Source organism: Taudactylus pleione, unplaced genomic scaffold, assembly GCF_031769625.1.
Source record: "Taudactylus pleione unplaced genomic scaffold, aTauple2 ptg001021l, whole genome shotgun sequence".
Taxonomy (NCBI): domain Eukaryota; kingdom Metazoa; phylum Chordata; class Amphibia; order Anura; family Myobatrachidae; genus Taudactylus; species Taudactylus pleione.
In genome coordinates, this window is record NW_028285422.1 from 352,341 (window position 1) to 367,363 (window position 15,023).

Here is a 15,023-nt window from a genome sequence, read left to right on the forward strand (position 1 = left end):
ACTGCTACTATGGACTTCGTCGGGAAATTGCTGCAAGACAGACATTGGGTTTAAGATCGGAACGAAAAACTCAAACCAGCGGCCGATATTCCTGTTACTGACCGACCTCCAGGAGAACAAGTGGAATAGACAAGACTCTGAAGGAGGACCGAACTCTGTTGAACACCTCACCGGTAAGGACCAGACATTTCATACACACACTAATCTAAAAGCTAGCTGCTTCCCGCTAATGTAATCAACACTATACTCCGTGGACAGAACTATTCAATCAGCACGATTTACTGTATATCTATCTTCGATATCATATGGAAAACTTACTAACTCTGCTTCATACAAACTTTGGACGGACACTGGGTTTAAGATCAGAGCAGAAAACCCAAACCAGCGAGCCACGTTCCCGTTAGTGACCATAAGTAGTCCTGATGAGTGTGCAGGAGGACACCGACTAATGCTGGAGGATCACGCTCTGTTGAACTACACCTCACCAGTAAGGACCAGACATATCATACACACTGTACATTAGGAGGAACAGCTAGCGTTTAGAGTAATCAACACTATACTAGGTGGATGGAACTATTCATTCAGCCTGATTTATTTCTCTAATCAGATGCACTTTAACGTTTTTAGGTTTGGGGGGAGATAAAATTTTGACCCCTAAATCGCACTCTAAGTTACAGCTGGAGTAAACCGCCACACCACCTACATGATGACACGAGATCCCCGTGAGAGTACTGACAGGGAACTCTGACATAAGGACTAAGACCTGGTACTAGCTCTGGCCTCCCCCCATCCCTAGTGAAATGTGCGCCTCTGACCCTCACGTCTATGGCGCCGGGTGCTCCATGTCACGTACCTCAGCTCTGACATCTGCCACAGCAACAACTAACAGCCCATAACAAAGAATCCCTCACACAAAGCCCCTCCTCCACACCTCAACCCAGCCTGCCACCACTGCCAGTGCCGCCCACAGGCTCTACTCACCTGCCCATTGGCCACTCCAGTTCAGTGATGGTTCAGCTGCTAGCGTGTTTCCTGTTTTTGGTGGGAAAGAGGCGGGCCATTACTCAGAGCTCCTCTATCCCTCTTATGTTTGCTGGGAGGCTGAGCTCCAGAGTCGAGAGAAGGACCCAGGAGCACCGCTAACAGTGGGTACCTGGCAAATCGAGATTGCGGCGGTGGCGGCTATTACCCCAGGGCATCCTGCACCCTAGTTGCTGCACTGCTGGTGCCTCTCTCAAATGTTGGAGGGGAGGGGAGGGGGAACCTATGTCTCTGATAACACATGGTAAACTAACTTTGCTTTATACGAACATTGCATTGGACAGACATTATGTAGAGAAATTGTAGATCTCCATTAACAGTTGGAGTGGCACATATCAGTTCATTAACCCCTGCAGTGCAACTGGAAAGTATTCACAACGCTTCACTTTTTTTCACATTTTGTTATGTTACAGCCTTATTACAAAATGGAATAAATAAATTTTTGTCCTCAAAATTCTAAACACTATACCCCATAATGGCAACGTGTAAAAAGTTTGAAATTTTTGCAAATTTAATAAAAACAAAAACAACTAAGAAATCACATGTACATAAGTATTCATGGCCTTTGCCATGAAGCTCAAAATTGAGCTTAGGTGCATCCTGTTTCCACTGATCATCCTTGAGATGTTCCTACAGCTTAATTGGAGTCCACCTATGGTAAATTCAGTTGATTGGACATGATTTTGAAAGGCATACACCCGTCTATATAAGGTGCCACACTTGACAGTGCATGTCAGAGCACAAACCAAGCATGAAGTCCAAGAAATTGTCTGTAGACCTCCGAAACAGGATTGTCTCAAGGCACAAATCTGGGGAAGGGTACAGAAAAATATCTGCTGCTTTGAAGGTCCCAATGAGCACAGTGGCCACCAAATGGAAGAAGTTCGGAACCACCAGGACTCTTCCTAGAGTTGGCCGGCCGTCTAAACTGAGCGATCGTGGGAGAAGGGCCCTAGTCAGGGAGGTGACCAAGAACCCGATGGCCACTCTGTCAGAGCTACAGCATTCCTCTGTGGAGCAAGGAGAACCTTCCAGAAAGACAACCATCTCTGCAGCAATCCACCAATCAGGCCTGTATGGTAGAGTGGCCAGATGGAAGCCACTCCTTAGTAAAAAAGCACATGGCAGCCCGCCTGGAGTTTGCCAAAATGCACCTGAAGGACTCTCAGACCACGAGAAACAAAGATTGTACTCTTTGGCGTGAATGCCAGGCGTTATGTTTGGAGGAAACCAGGCACCGCTCGTCACCAGGCCAATACCATCCCTACAGTGAAGCATGGTGGTGGCAGCATCATGCTGTGGGGATATTTTTCAGCAGCAGGAACTGGGAGACTAGTCAGGATAGTGGTAAAGATGAATGCAGCAATGTACAGAGACATCCTGGATGAAAATCTGCTCCACAGCGCTCTTGACCTCAGACTGGGGCGACGGTTCATCTTTCAGCAGGACAACGACCCTATGCACAAAGCCATGATATCAAAGGAGTGGCTTCAGGACAACTCTGTGAATGTCCTTGAGTGGCCCAGCTAGAGCCCAGACTTGAATCCAATTGAATATCTCTGGAGAGATCTGAAAATGGCTGTGCTTCCCATCCAACCTGATGGAGCTTGAGAGGTGCTGCAAAGAGGAATGGGCGAAACTGCCGAAAGATAGGTGTGCCAAGCTTGTGGCATATTCAAAAAGGCTTGAGGCTGTAATTGTAAAGGTGCATCAACAAAGTATTAAGCAAAGGCTTTGAATACTTATGTCCATGTGATTTCTTAGTTTTTGGGGTTTTTTTTTTTAATTAAATTTGCAAAAAACCTTTTTACACATTGTCATTATGGGGTATTGTGTGTAAAATTTTGAGGACAAAAATGAATTTATTCCATTTTGGAATAAGGCTGTAACATAACAAAATGTAGAAAAAGTGAAACATTGTGTATACTTTCTGGATGCACTGTATATATTTAGTTCTGCTTTGATTGTGACACTTTTTTTTCCTCTCTGTTAGAACATACATGAACAACAATTTATCAACTTTAAAACTGATAAATCCACTACTCACATTATTTATCACACCCATTGTCACTTCATGTCTCCAACTGCTTATTTCACTCTACTCCCGGATCTACCAGCTACAGCTCGGCCTGAGGTACAAGACCAACACCACCTGCAAGCAGCGCTCCATGGCTGTAAACAGCTAATTATCATGTATTGCTAGGTTCACTGGGTTGAGGAGCCAGTTTTTGAAGCTCAAACAGCCTCTCCCGCATAGCAAAGTGCATTAGCGATCCTGTAACTTTATAGAGGCTGAAAATAAAAATCACTTGTAACCATAGAAATGTTAAAGTGGCCTGGATCAATATGCAGTTTGTAAATTTACCTCAAAATCACTGACATAATTGTTGGCTGATTTAGGATTAGGAGATATTGGTTCCTAACTAATGCATAGGCTACATTGTCATGAATATTAGCTGAGCCCACAAAATGGATGCCTGTGTTGTGTGCTTTCATTGCCAGAATCAGCCTCACTAAAACAATGAAAGAACTATCCTCTGGTGACAATACACATAGCAGCAACTCCACTGCAGAAGCAGAAAATGCAGCTCACATGAAAGGGGAGTTAATTGGCTCACTGGATAAAACATGACTGTAATGCTCAGAATTCTCAGCAGGTAAGGCACTGACCGAAAGGGCTGTCGTGTAAGTTATATGTCCAGAATGAACACTTGGGAACATAAGCAAATTAGGTTTACTTGATCATTTCATATAGATGAAGCATTCCATGGCAGCACTGACACATGGGTCAATACTTGGTTAGCTGTATTAATTACCACTGCAAAAATCAACTCTACTGCCTGAATGGAGTGAAGCAATAAGGCCAAAAATGTCAAAACTGTAAATATACACCTAACCACACACAGTATGTAGAAGTAAATGCAGTACAGTCTGTGTGTCAGCTATGGTTTAATTCAGTCTTTACCTGCAACAAAGCTGACAACTGCTGACATACACTCACTTAATATTTCCTGCTCCAAACAATTACAGATTCTTTCCATCCATTTCTTACTCTCCAAACCTTTGTAAGCTTGTTGCCTATTTTTTACATTCTCCACTGCACCTCACCTCTCTATAAGTTGCTACAGAATGGCTGGCTGGATGATCCGTTGCACATATATTTACAGAGGTCTGAGATAGTCCATTCTGTTCTCTTTCAGGAGTCTCTCTTTCAGGTTCCCAGGTCCCCATATTTTCCCCTTCTGGAGAACGACTCTTCTGAGGTGATGCAAAGGGGTTGTAGTCTCCACCAAGATTGCGATGAGGCTGAGTGTTGAACTCCGTCTCAAAGGAAGATAGTTGCTGAGTGACACCTAAGAGGCCACCAGCCTCCACGCTGAGAATAACCCAAATCACATCTGATGGGAAAGAAATTAAACAATATAAGAGGAGATAGAAGGATAGTACAATAATTGCTAACAAATAAACCAGCATAATGAAGTACAACAAAATGTGGGAATTCCTTTAATACAGTGGTTCCCAAACTGGGTTCCGCGAGGCACATGCAAAGGTGCCATAGGTTGGTGGACCAGGATCAGATCATATTATATATGGTCAATGTTATAGGTAAAACCAATGCTAGTGGCTGCCAATCATAAATATGTGCACAAGCAGAAGTGCAACCCTGTACACCACCACATAACAAAATGTATTTAAATTTTATATTTTTTCCTGAATTTCACAATAAGAAACTTTTGGTCTAGGGGTGACGTAGAAAAATGCTGATACTCTAGGGCACCATGATTCAAAAAAAAAAAAAAAAACTTTGGGAGCCACAGCTTTAATGTGATATTTTCCTTTCTGTAACCAAAATATATTTGACAAATGTTTTTAAAACTTTTTTAAAAAGGGAGACATTTCACCTATCCAAATCCTTAACGATCACTGGCATCACAGAGGTAGTAATATGTGTGCAAATAAAGAAAAAGACCAAAAAAAGCAGCATCAGGCTACTTAGCAATTGCAAGTTATTTTCAACACATATCTCATGTACTGTCTGCAGCAGAGCTGGCATGATAACAGAACCACCTTCTGAGGTGGCCATCACAGATGGGCTGCCCATGGTAATACATTCAAGTCAGAGGTGGAGAATCAATTAGCTGTGGGTTGTACCACCTGTCTTCAGCTTCCGGGTAAAATGACTATTTAACTAGAAGCTTGCAATCAACCCAGAGGCAGCACTAAGAAGGAACTTCTGCTTGCAGATAACACAATAGTGTCTGTACAAGACTGTCTTATACAAGTGGACCAAGTGTAACAAGGCACATGAAGTTAAAATGGAGGAGGTTATGCATAAACCTCTAATGTGACTTTTTTTTTTGAGTGTCCCCATGATGGAGAAGTGTCAAGGAATACCAGAATATCACATACATGGCATAACACAATGCAATCTGCAGCATCTTCAGCCAATTCAACAACTTGTACTAAAAGAGAGATAGACTCACTACTAAGGCTTTTTTGCAATGAGCGGTACCATTTTGGTCATCTACTAACAGAATGGACATCTTTGGACAGAAAGGAAACTAAATTTAAAAAGTAATCTAGAATAATTTGCTTTATGTCTACCTAAGAATAATGCTTAAGTGGGATAATACTTTCATGGTTTATATAGAAAGGATACAGGGAGCAAGCAGATTGCCAATATGGAGTCAGGAAAGAATTTGTCCCTCCTCCTGGAATAACTGACTGTGGGTATTTAATATGATTTGATTTTTTTTAACCCAAATAAATAATTATTTATGAAGTAACCAGGATAATTATCAGGTGAAGATAAAAAAGGAAGATATTCACCTCCAAAATACAGGCCAGTAGCAGTACACATTCTCCATTGGCCCTGGTACATGCCAGGTTGATTAGGACTGCACATTGGCACACTGACATCGGTCATCTCTTGGGTGTCTAGCGAGCGCACTAATACCATATTCACATGGCCAAACTGATCCCCTCCAACATACCGCAGACACACCCCAGGTGGCCATGCCTCTGATCCTGGAAAGAGAAAACGAGACGAATCAGTATAAATAGTCAACACTACTGCACCCTTATAAGGCAACATGTAACTAGATGTAAAAGGCGCCCACACACTGGACGACTCGCAAAAGATGCAATGTCGTCAACGATGTCCCTTGAACTCCCCGGGCAATTTACCGACACTCCTGGACAGACGATATATTGCTAAACTGTGCAAGGTGACCAACGACCTATCGTGCGCCCTTAATGATTTCCAGTGCATCGTTAAGGAGATTGCCAGATCTTACCTGCAGTAGGTAAGATCTGAAGATCCGACAAACGACCCGCGTTCCTGGAAGCTGCACGATTTGCACGTTTATAAATGATGTATCATTCCGATGCATCGTTTTCATGCAAATCGTACCTTAAATCTTCCAGTGTGTTGGCACCTTAAAACAAATATAGCGATAGAGGGAAAGCAACAAACAGGCTATGGTTTTATTCTCTTCTGTATTGAATTACAGAAATGAATCTACTTCCACGTGAATCCCCATTTTCACAGATGTAATTTCACCAATTCTCCTATAAAAAATATAATTCTGCAAGTGTAATTATCTACGAAACATTTGCCAATAACCTCGCCCCTCACAATGCATGCATTACTCTCTTCCACCAGCCTGGTCTTCTGACATGTCTAGATATCACCATTTGCATTTTCTTTGTTAAAATATATATAAATATATATATTTTGGGAGAAGGGAGAGGCAATTGCCATTAATAATGGAAGAATAAACAAATCACTCAAGGCTTGCCCTCCTGTCTACTCAGAAGCGGCAAAACCTCATATGGGCCTATTCATTATCACTAATGAACCCGTTACACAATGCAGCGAGCCTTATGCTTAATTATAGGTGACTGATCTGTTGAATTTAGAACTACCCAGGAAAGGGGCACCTTACAATACACAACATCAAATTCTATATCTATTAGAAAAAGGTAACATTTATTCTAATATAGTGGACCTTTCAGATGGCTGATAAATAATAGCGAAAATAAAATAAATCTGGTTTTTAGGGAATTTCAAATGTGATCAGCTGGACAGAGGAAGACAGGATGGGTGGTCATCAGAGAAAAGGCAGGGCACAGATCAAAATCAGAAGCAATCTCAGGAGAAAGTTGTGGGGCAAATGCATGATTGCAGAGACTGAGAGGAGGGAAAACAAGACACAGTGGTTGAACACATACATGCTGCTCACATAGGGGGAGATTTATAAAACTGGGCAATAACGATCCTAAAATGCATGGCCCTGCTTCGCCCATTATCAAGGTGAAGCAGGGCGAATTACAGACAGCATGTATGAAAAAAACTTTTGCAGAAAAGGGAGAGTGTTAGCGCACCTCTCCAGCAAATGGCACTCTCCCTTTTTTGGCATCTGTCCGGCGCTTACAGTGAAGCTGCGCATGTGCTGTTCAAAACTTCCCAAAGACACCGGCAGCTTTATGCCAAACCATATTGTCATCCTATCTAAGTATAGCCCCCGTCATTCTCATCACTTCCATGCATTGTTACACATGCAGGGAAGTGGTAACTGCAGCACAGTTACCCAAATTACAAGTAACATTTCCACCTTAAGGCCGGATTCAAGTAGAGGGTAAAAATGTGGGGATTTCTTACAGAACCCTTTGGACAGCCCCCTAACGATACTTTAGCGGAAAAAAAATTAGGAAATTGCATACTTTGGCGAAAAACGACCGCTGAAATTACGGTCACTTTTTTTTCCCCGCGAAAAACACGTTTAATGTATTGGGTCTGGTATTTCAGAGGGCCATAAGGATGCGCCAAGTGTTTTAAACATCACACATCGCTGGCCCAGGCGTTTTTTGAGAGGTTTTAAAAGAAAACACCCTGCGCCAGCCACGTGCGATGTTTAAAACACTTGGCACATGCTTATGGCAATCCGAAATACCAGACCCAATACGTTAAACGCATTTTTCACAGAACACAAAAAATTTACCGAAATTTCAGCGGTCGTTTTTTTGACAAAGTACGCAACTTACAATTTTAATTTTTTTCGCTAAAGTATCATTAGGGCAGCTGTCCAAAGGGTTCTGTAAGAAATCCCTAAATTTTGACCCAAAAATAGGGATTTCGCCAATTTTTTTCAGCTGGAGATAATTTTTTTTCCAGTTTTTAGGCGAAAAACAGCCATTTTTTCGCCGTCATTGGTGAAATTGGCCGTCCGCTGCCGATATATTGGCCAGTCGATTCGCCAACGACAGCGAAAACGGCCACTTCGCCTCTAATTGAATACCGCCCATAGTGGTGAAAGAGTCTGTTGCAGTTAACCTTGTCTCTGGTCATCACTCTACTCCTCCCTCCTTTTCTCCATCTGCTTATGTTGTACTCTCTTCTCTACATCTTTTGCCTAGGCTGTATCAGTGGTATGATATAAAACTTTGGCGTGACTACACTCAAAACAAAAAAATAAAAAGAATCTTGCCATGATTAAGAATACTTTGTTTAGGAAGGACACTTTGATTAATGTATACATATAAATGGGCTCCTCAACCTCTGGAAACATTTCTGTGGGCCCAGGCAAAAAACAATCTAGATTTGCCAAAGGAACCATCTCATGGTCACGCAGGTTACACTCAGACTATATTTTCGCTGAAAAAATCATTTGAGTAAACTACAAATACAATATCCCAAATCTCTTTTTTGGTCACTGAATGGCTTTGTAGGGGCTTGTCACTCGGTGAACGTCATGCACACTGCCTTGGGAGCTATAGTAGCATCCTCTCAGGAGACAAATTCTTCTTTTACATACTTTTATGGCCTACATTGCTCACAACTAAGCTGCTACTTCTGGCACAACTTATATTTAAAAACTCATGATATTACTATGTTCAAGGGATACATAACGGTGTATGCTTAAATCAGTTTGAGAATTGTGTTTCTTTAAATCTTTGCTTGGCTACCTTGACTTTACGCTATGCTTTTTAATTTATTTGTGTTAATTCCAATAAAAACTATCAAACTAAAAAAATATATGTATGTATTAAAAATTAAAGAGAAACTACATGCCACTGCGATAACATAGAATTGCATAAAACCACACTTACTTCAGTACAAGCTAGTAGCATGTAGTAGTAGCTCTCATTCAATTAACCAACTTCTCTACTATGACTTAATGCTGATTTAATTGCTTGTTATACTATGCAATTACTGCTCCTCAGAAGTAATAAAGCTTCAGACCTTATACAAGTTTCAATACAGTTTCACTTTCCAACAAGAAACAAACTATAAAAGGGTTTATTGCTATTAATTATTGACTGATTTTAATATTTTAAATATTGGCATCACAAAGAGCAAAGTTGTGAAACAATTAAAATGATGCTGCCCAAACAACTAACTGTAGTCATTTATTAATCTCCATTTCTTCCTTATCTCCTCTTCAAGCTTGATGTGTTTGGCACAACACTAATTACAACTGAAAACTGCACAGCAAAATGAATTTACAGTCTGTCCACACCTTGACACCAAATATATTTGGGCATATAATCTGCTCATTTGGGATTATTCAAAAACTGAAAAGTTAGGTACGGGAAATATTTTGATATTAAAGTAAAACAGCAGTAATAGAGTATTATTGCTTTGAAACATAATATTAGTACATTACCTGTGTTTTGGACCCTCCAGGTTTTCGTAAACTGTGTATCTGGTGGTACTGACTCTCCCTCCCCAATAGTTACATCTTCTACAAATGACATGCAAGGGATGTTGACATTTGGACTTTCAAAGTCATAATATGCTCCAATTGCTGCTTGTAGATTCCTGGTAAAAAAAAAAAAATACCAGTGAAAGAAAACCACAGACTATCAATAACATTGTGTAATAGAGGACTCAATCAACAACTATTATTTGAATAACCCCTCCACTATCTCTTTCCAAAATTAAAAACAGCAAGGACAAGAACAGACAAAACATGTCTAAATGAAACTCAATATTTTAAAATACAGTCCATCAATAAGGTGTCAGTTCCTAGAAGTGATAGTGAGGAATTAGTTTTAGGTTGACTCGAAGGCCAATTTCACACATGCCGGTTTTGGCCGGCCAGGCAAGAACCGGGCGGAAGCCAGCCGGCTTTTTTCAGGCACTTAGTGTTTTTCATAAGCAGCGGCTTTGAGCCACTTTTTATGTGAGGGTTTTTTTTTTCCTTTCGGGCATGGGCATGGGCAGCCGCAGCTGCACAAGCCCGGCCAGCAGAAGCCAGCGTGTGTGAAAGGAAACATTGTTTCCTTCCCACTACTGGCATGCAGGGACAGCACCGTCCTGCACAGTAGATATTTTCGGCTGTTGGACTGCTGTGTGAAAGGACCCGCCAACTCCCCACATTTACTAGATTTCACACCCGGCTAAAAACGGGGCGGCTTTTTGCCACCCGGGAAAAACCGGCATGTGTGAAAAAGCCCTCAGGAACATTAAACCTGAAATATAAAATACCCTAATATTTGTGTTTGTCCTGTAACAGATGAAAAAAATAAGTGCTGTGCTTAGCTAAAATTGGTAGCACAGCTGGTAATGTTCCAGCAGTACATTTTAAAATTGAGGTCTTAGGTATGATTCCCACCAGAGCCCTAAGAATGTGTAATTTGTATAAGCTCCCTAGGCTTGTGTGGGTACCCTCCCACAATCCAAAAATATACTGGTAGGTTAATTAGCTCCTGACAAATATTAACCCTAATATATGTGTGAGTTCAGAAATACAGGTTGAGTCTCCAATATCCAAATATTCCAAAATAAGGAATATTTTTAGCATGACTGAGATAGTGAAACCTTTGCTTTTTGATGGTTCAAAGTGCACAAACTTTGGATAAAACTACCTACAGGCTGTGTGTATAGGGTGTTTATGACATATAAATGAATTTCATGTATGTACACACACTTTGTTTGCGCCAGAAAATTATTGAAAATATTGTATAAAATTACTTGCAGGCTGTGTGTTTAAGGTGTATATAAAACAAATGCATTCTGTGTTTAGATTTGGGCCCTATTCTTAAGACATTTCAATAGGTTATGCAATTATTCCAAACTACGGAATATTCCAATATTCAAAATACCCTTGGTCCCAAGCATTTTGGATATGGGAGACTCAACCTGCATAGAAATATTCTCTGTAAAGTGTTGCGGAATATGTGAGCGCTATATAACTGTTAATAATTAATTTTAAGGTTTTATGAGATGTACAAAGACACTGCACACCTTTCAGCTGTCTAGATTGGGACAAACCCTATCCTGGGGGACATGAGCCAGGACATTAGCCCCAACTTGGAAAGTACTGTACAGCCATGGCCAAAAGTTTTGAGAATGACAAGTATTGATTTTCACAAAGTTTGCTGCTTCAGTGTTGTTAGACCTGTTTGTCAGATGTCACTATGGTATACTGACGTAAAATTACAAGCATTTCATAAGTGTCAAAGGTTTTTATTGAAAATTACATTAAAATTATGCACAGAGTCAATATTTGCAGTGTTGACCTTTCTTTTTCAAGACCTCTGCAATTCGCCCTGGCATGCTGTCAATCAACTTCGGGGCCACATACTGACCGTTCTTGCCTAATCAATGCTTGGAGTTAGTCAGAATTTGTGGGTTTTTGTTTGTCCACCCGCCTCTTGAGGATTGACCACAAAGTTCTCAATGGGATTAAGGTCTGGGCAGTTTCCTGGCCATGGACCCAAAATTTTGATGTTTTGTTCCCAGAGTCACTTGTTTATCACTTTTGTCTTATGGCAAGGTGCTCCATCATGCTGAAAAGGCATTGTTCGTCACCAAACTGTTCTTGGATGGTTGGGAGAAGTTGCTCTTGGAGGATGTTTTGGTACCATTCTTTATTCATGGCTGTGTTCTTAGGCAAAATTGTGAGTGATCCCACTCCCTTGGCTGAGAAGCAACCCCACACATTAATGGCCAGGTTGCTTTACTGTTGGCATGACACAGGACGAAGGATGGCCTGGTGTCAAGAAGGGCAGCAAAAAAGCCACTTCTCTCCAGGAAAAACATCAGGGACAGACTGTATTCTTCAAAAAGTACAGGGATTGGACTGCTTAGGAGTGGGGTAAAGTTATTTTCTCTAACGAATCCCCTTCTCCGGAGAATGAAAGGTGAGCGTTACCATCAGTCCTGTGTCATGCCAACAGTAAAGCATCCTCAGACCATTCATGTGTGGGGTTACTTCTCATGGCTATATATCCCATTCACAGCAGCTATGCCCAGCGATAGAGAGGTGTCTCCAAGGAGTGGGATGTGGGTGTCGGAGGCAGTTTACTTCTTAAGCGCTTCACAAACTGGCATGCATGCGGATGTAGTGTTACACCACTTGTTCAGACGGGTTATAGCCATGTCCTGATTGAGATGTCCTAAGGAGGGGGGGGTGGCATCTTCCTTCCGGCAGGGACGGCTCCAAGCATTGAGCTGAACTGTGACATGACTAGTAAGTTCTATATGAAACATTGGTGCAGAACTAATTATGGCCACGTCACAGAGCTGAGTGGCAGGGAAATTATGCCAGACAGAGTACCCGAGAAATATAGCGTGGGGAGAACAATGATAAGCTATCGTGAGAACTAGTGGATTGTTAATCATGTCCTAGTATTCCCGCTAGGCTGTTTTAGCAGGGCACCACACCCTGCCTGATTTTAAAACTGTAAAACGCGCCCTACCATTATGGCGGTGCCCCGCTGAACCAGCCTGCACGGTGTTGTAGGTGAAACAGTCACCGTCGTGTGATGTAATGGTTTTGCCCTTCTCCACACACTGGCCCTGATTCAGAGCCAGACGCTCTGACAGAGCACTCGCTCTGAATCAGGGCCGTCCCTCTGAATTTTAGAGCGGCCTCCTGGCCGCTCGCATAGCTGTGGGTGACCACCCACAGCTATAGCAAGCGGCCAAAAAGATGGTCGCGATGGTCAAGACCATCGCGACCATCGGGCTTGCGACGAGACCCTTATGGTAGGGTCTCGTCTGCCGCAAGCTCTGGAGTGCTTTTGGCTCTATCAGAGCCAAAAGCACTCCCACTGACATCACTTGTGATGTCAGTGGGGCCGGCCCCAGACGGTAGGCGTTCCCATGGGAACGCCTCCGTCTGGCCAGCCACGCCCCCGTCACGCTCACTAAAGGGGGCGTGCTGTCACTCGCCATCGACAGCACGTCCCCTTTGTAGCGAGACCATTAGCGACGGCTTGCCTGTCGCTATCCGGGTCTCGCGCATGCGCACGACGGAGCCGGGTCCGTCGTGCGCATGCGCACTGTCCCAACATCGACCCGCTTGCGAGCGGGTCTGAATCAGGCCCACTAAACGATGAGCGGGATCTTAGCTTCAATGAATAAAAGCAGCAGAGCAACGGTCTATATGATGGGACACGTTTGATAATCAAAGGATTCTTAGCATTTATTTCTCCCATTTTCAATCATTGAATGATTATTGTTCATTTACATACAACGGTGAATAATCATTCAGAACTGTAATGCTGCCCATCCACTAGGCGATTTTGACAGGCAATCGCACACTAACGACGTCGTTATAGTGCAATTGTTTGCAAGTCGGCGGCAAATCAGGCACTTTAAAGTCGGAAACGACCAGCGATGTGCGCGCCCGCGACAATGTCGTAATCGTGCTGTCGTTTCTATGGTCTGCTAATGGATGGGCAGCATTACACATCTATAATCTTTTACTGGGTGGATTTAATGCTACAACTCAGACTAATTTAGCAAATGAACAACTGAGCAATAGGACACTATCGTGGAAAAATCATCTTCAAGTTACAAAATTTACAAATCTCCCAGTGTAACAAATAGTATGTGGGATCATGGATTAATTTGGGTCAAATATTTACTACAAAGTGCAGCAAAGAGTTATAACACTAACAGTTATGTAAATGCTACACCTCAAGGCTCATGGGAGGAACAAGTTTTCTATGTTTACTTTCACTTTGGCATTCCCTTGATAGACATTACTTTTCCAGGCAAATTTCAGCAATTAGAGTAAATCTCATAGCAGTAATAGCCGGGGGTGTGGAGTGGGGGGGGTTGTAATTCAATGTAACGTGTAACGGGGCATGCTGCTGCCAGGACACCCTGCTCTGTGCTTTTCTCCCCAGCACTCACCAGTTTGTCATGTCCAAGAAGAAAGCGCAGCCGGCGGGGTTGAGCTGGAAGCCCAGCAGGCGCTGGAACTCGGAGATGAGGACGTCCTTATCTGTGGTGCCCAGGCAGCTGAACTTCTGCATCAGCTCCTGGTCCAGATCCACGTCCATGCCCTCCATGGCAGCGCGGCGGGCGGTCACCCGGTCAGGCCAGAACCCCGGAGTGCGGTCCCCGCCTCGGGTGTCCCGATCCCCGTCTCACTCCGGACACTGAGGCGTCAGGGACATCTACCTGCCGGAGAACTACCGCCCAGGCGGACACTCGCTGCCCCACTCGCGGTCTGCTCCGCCCGGCTCCCCTCCCCAGCACTGGCCGCCTGACCTCTGGCTGCCACCCGAGAGCCCGGTGATGATGATGGGCCTCCTCCTCCCCCTACTGCAGGTCTGCCTGTGACCTTTGACCCTGAGGTCGGTGACCTCTGACCTGAGTCCTTATTATGCAGGTTTTGTATTTTTTTTCCACGCGTCTTTCGGTCACCGGGCCCGTAACTGTAGGGCCCCGGTCTACGGCTCCGCAGCTGCCCGCTCGGGGCCTCCCCGCTTCCTGAGCGCCATACACGTCATGACGTCACTAAGCTCACCGAAAGCAGCAGCAGCAGCAGCATATCACACGTGACCCCGCCCCCAGCAGCCCCAGTGACTGTGTCAGAGACCGGCACGTTCCTCCCAGCGCTGTGACATGAAGCTGCGTAGCACTCAACGATGCGGTGTAAAACAAGGGGACGCGGCTGTGCGTATTGACGTAACGTGTGACCTGAGTTGCCCATAACTAAGATGGAGGCTCACCAGCG

At 43.4% G+C, this 15,023-nt stretch overlaps 1 protein-coding gene across 1 annotated transcript in view; it reads right to left on the bottom strand.

Moving 5' to 3' along the window:
- Nucleotides 1-14,923, bottom strand: part of ILRUN (inflammation and lipid regulator with UBA-like and NBR1-like domains) — a 52,843-nt gene extending 37,920 nt beyond the window's left edge. Inside the window, exons 1-4 of the mRNA XM_088461157.1 lie at nt 14,195-14,923; nt 9,711-9,865; nt 5,872-6,069; nt 4,150-4,439 (exon numbers count right to left, since the gene is read on the bottom strand). Coding sequence (XP_088317283.1) covers nt 4,150-4,439; nt 5,872-6,069; nt 9,711-9,865; nt 14,195-14,352 — 801 coding nt within the window. The 5' untranslated portion in view covers nt 14,353-14,923. The remainder of the gene's footprint in view (nt 1-4,149; nt 4,440-5,871; nt 6,070-9,710; nt 9,866-14,194) is intronic.
- Between the last annotated feature and the right edge of the window lie 100 nt (nt 14,924-15,023).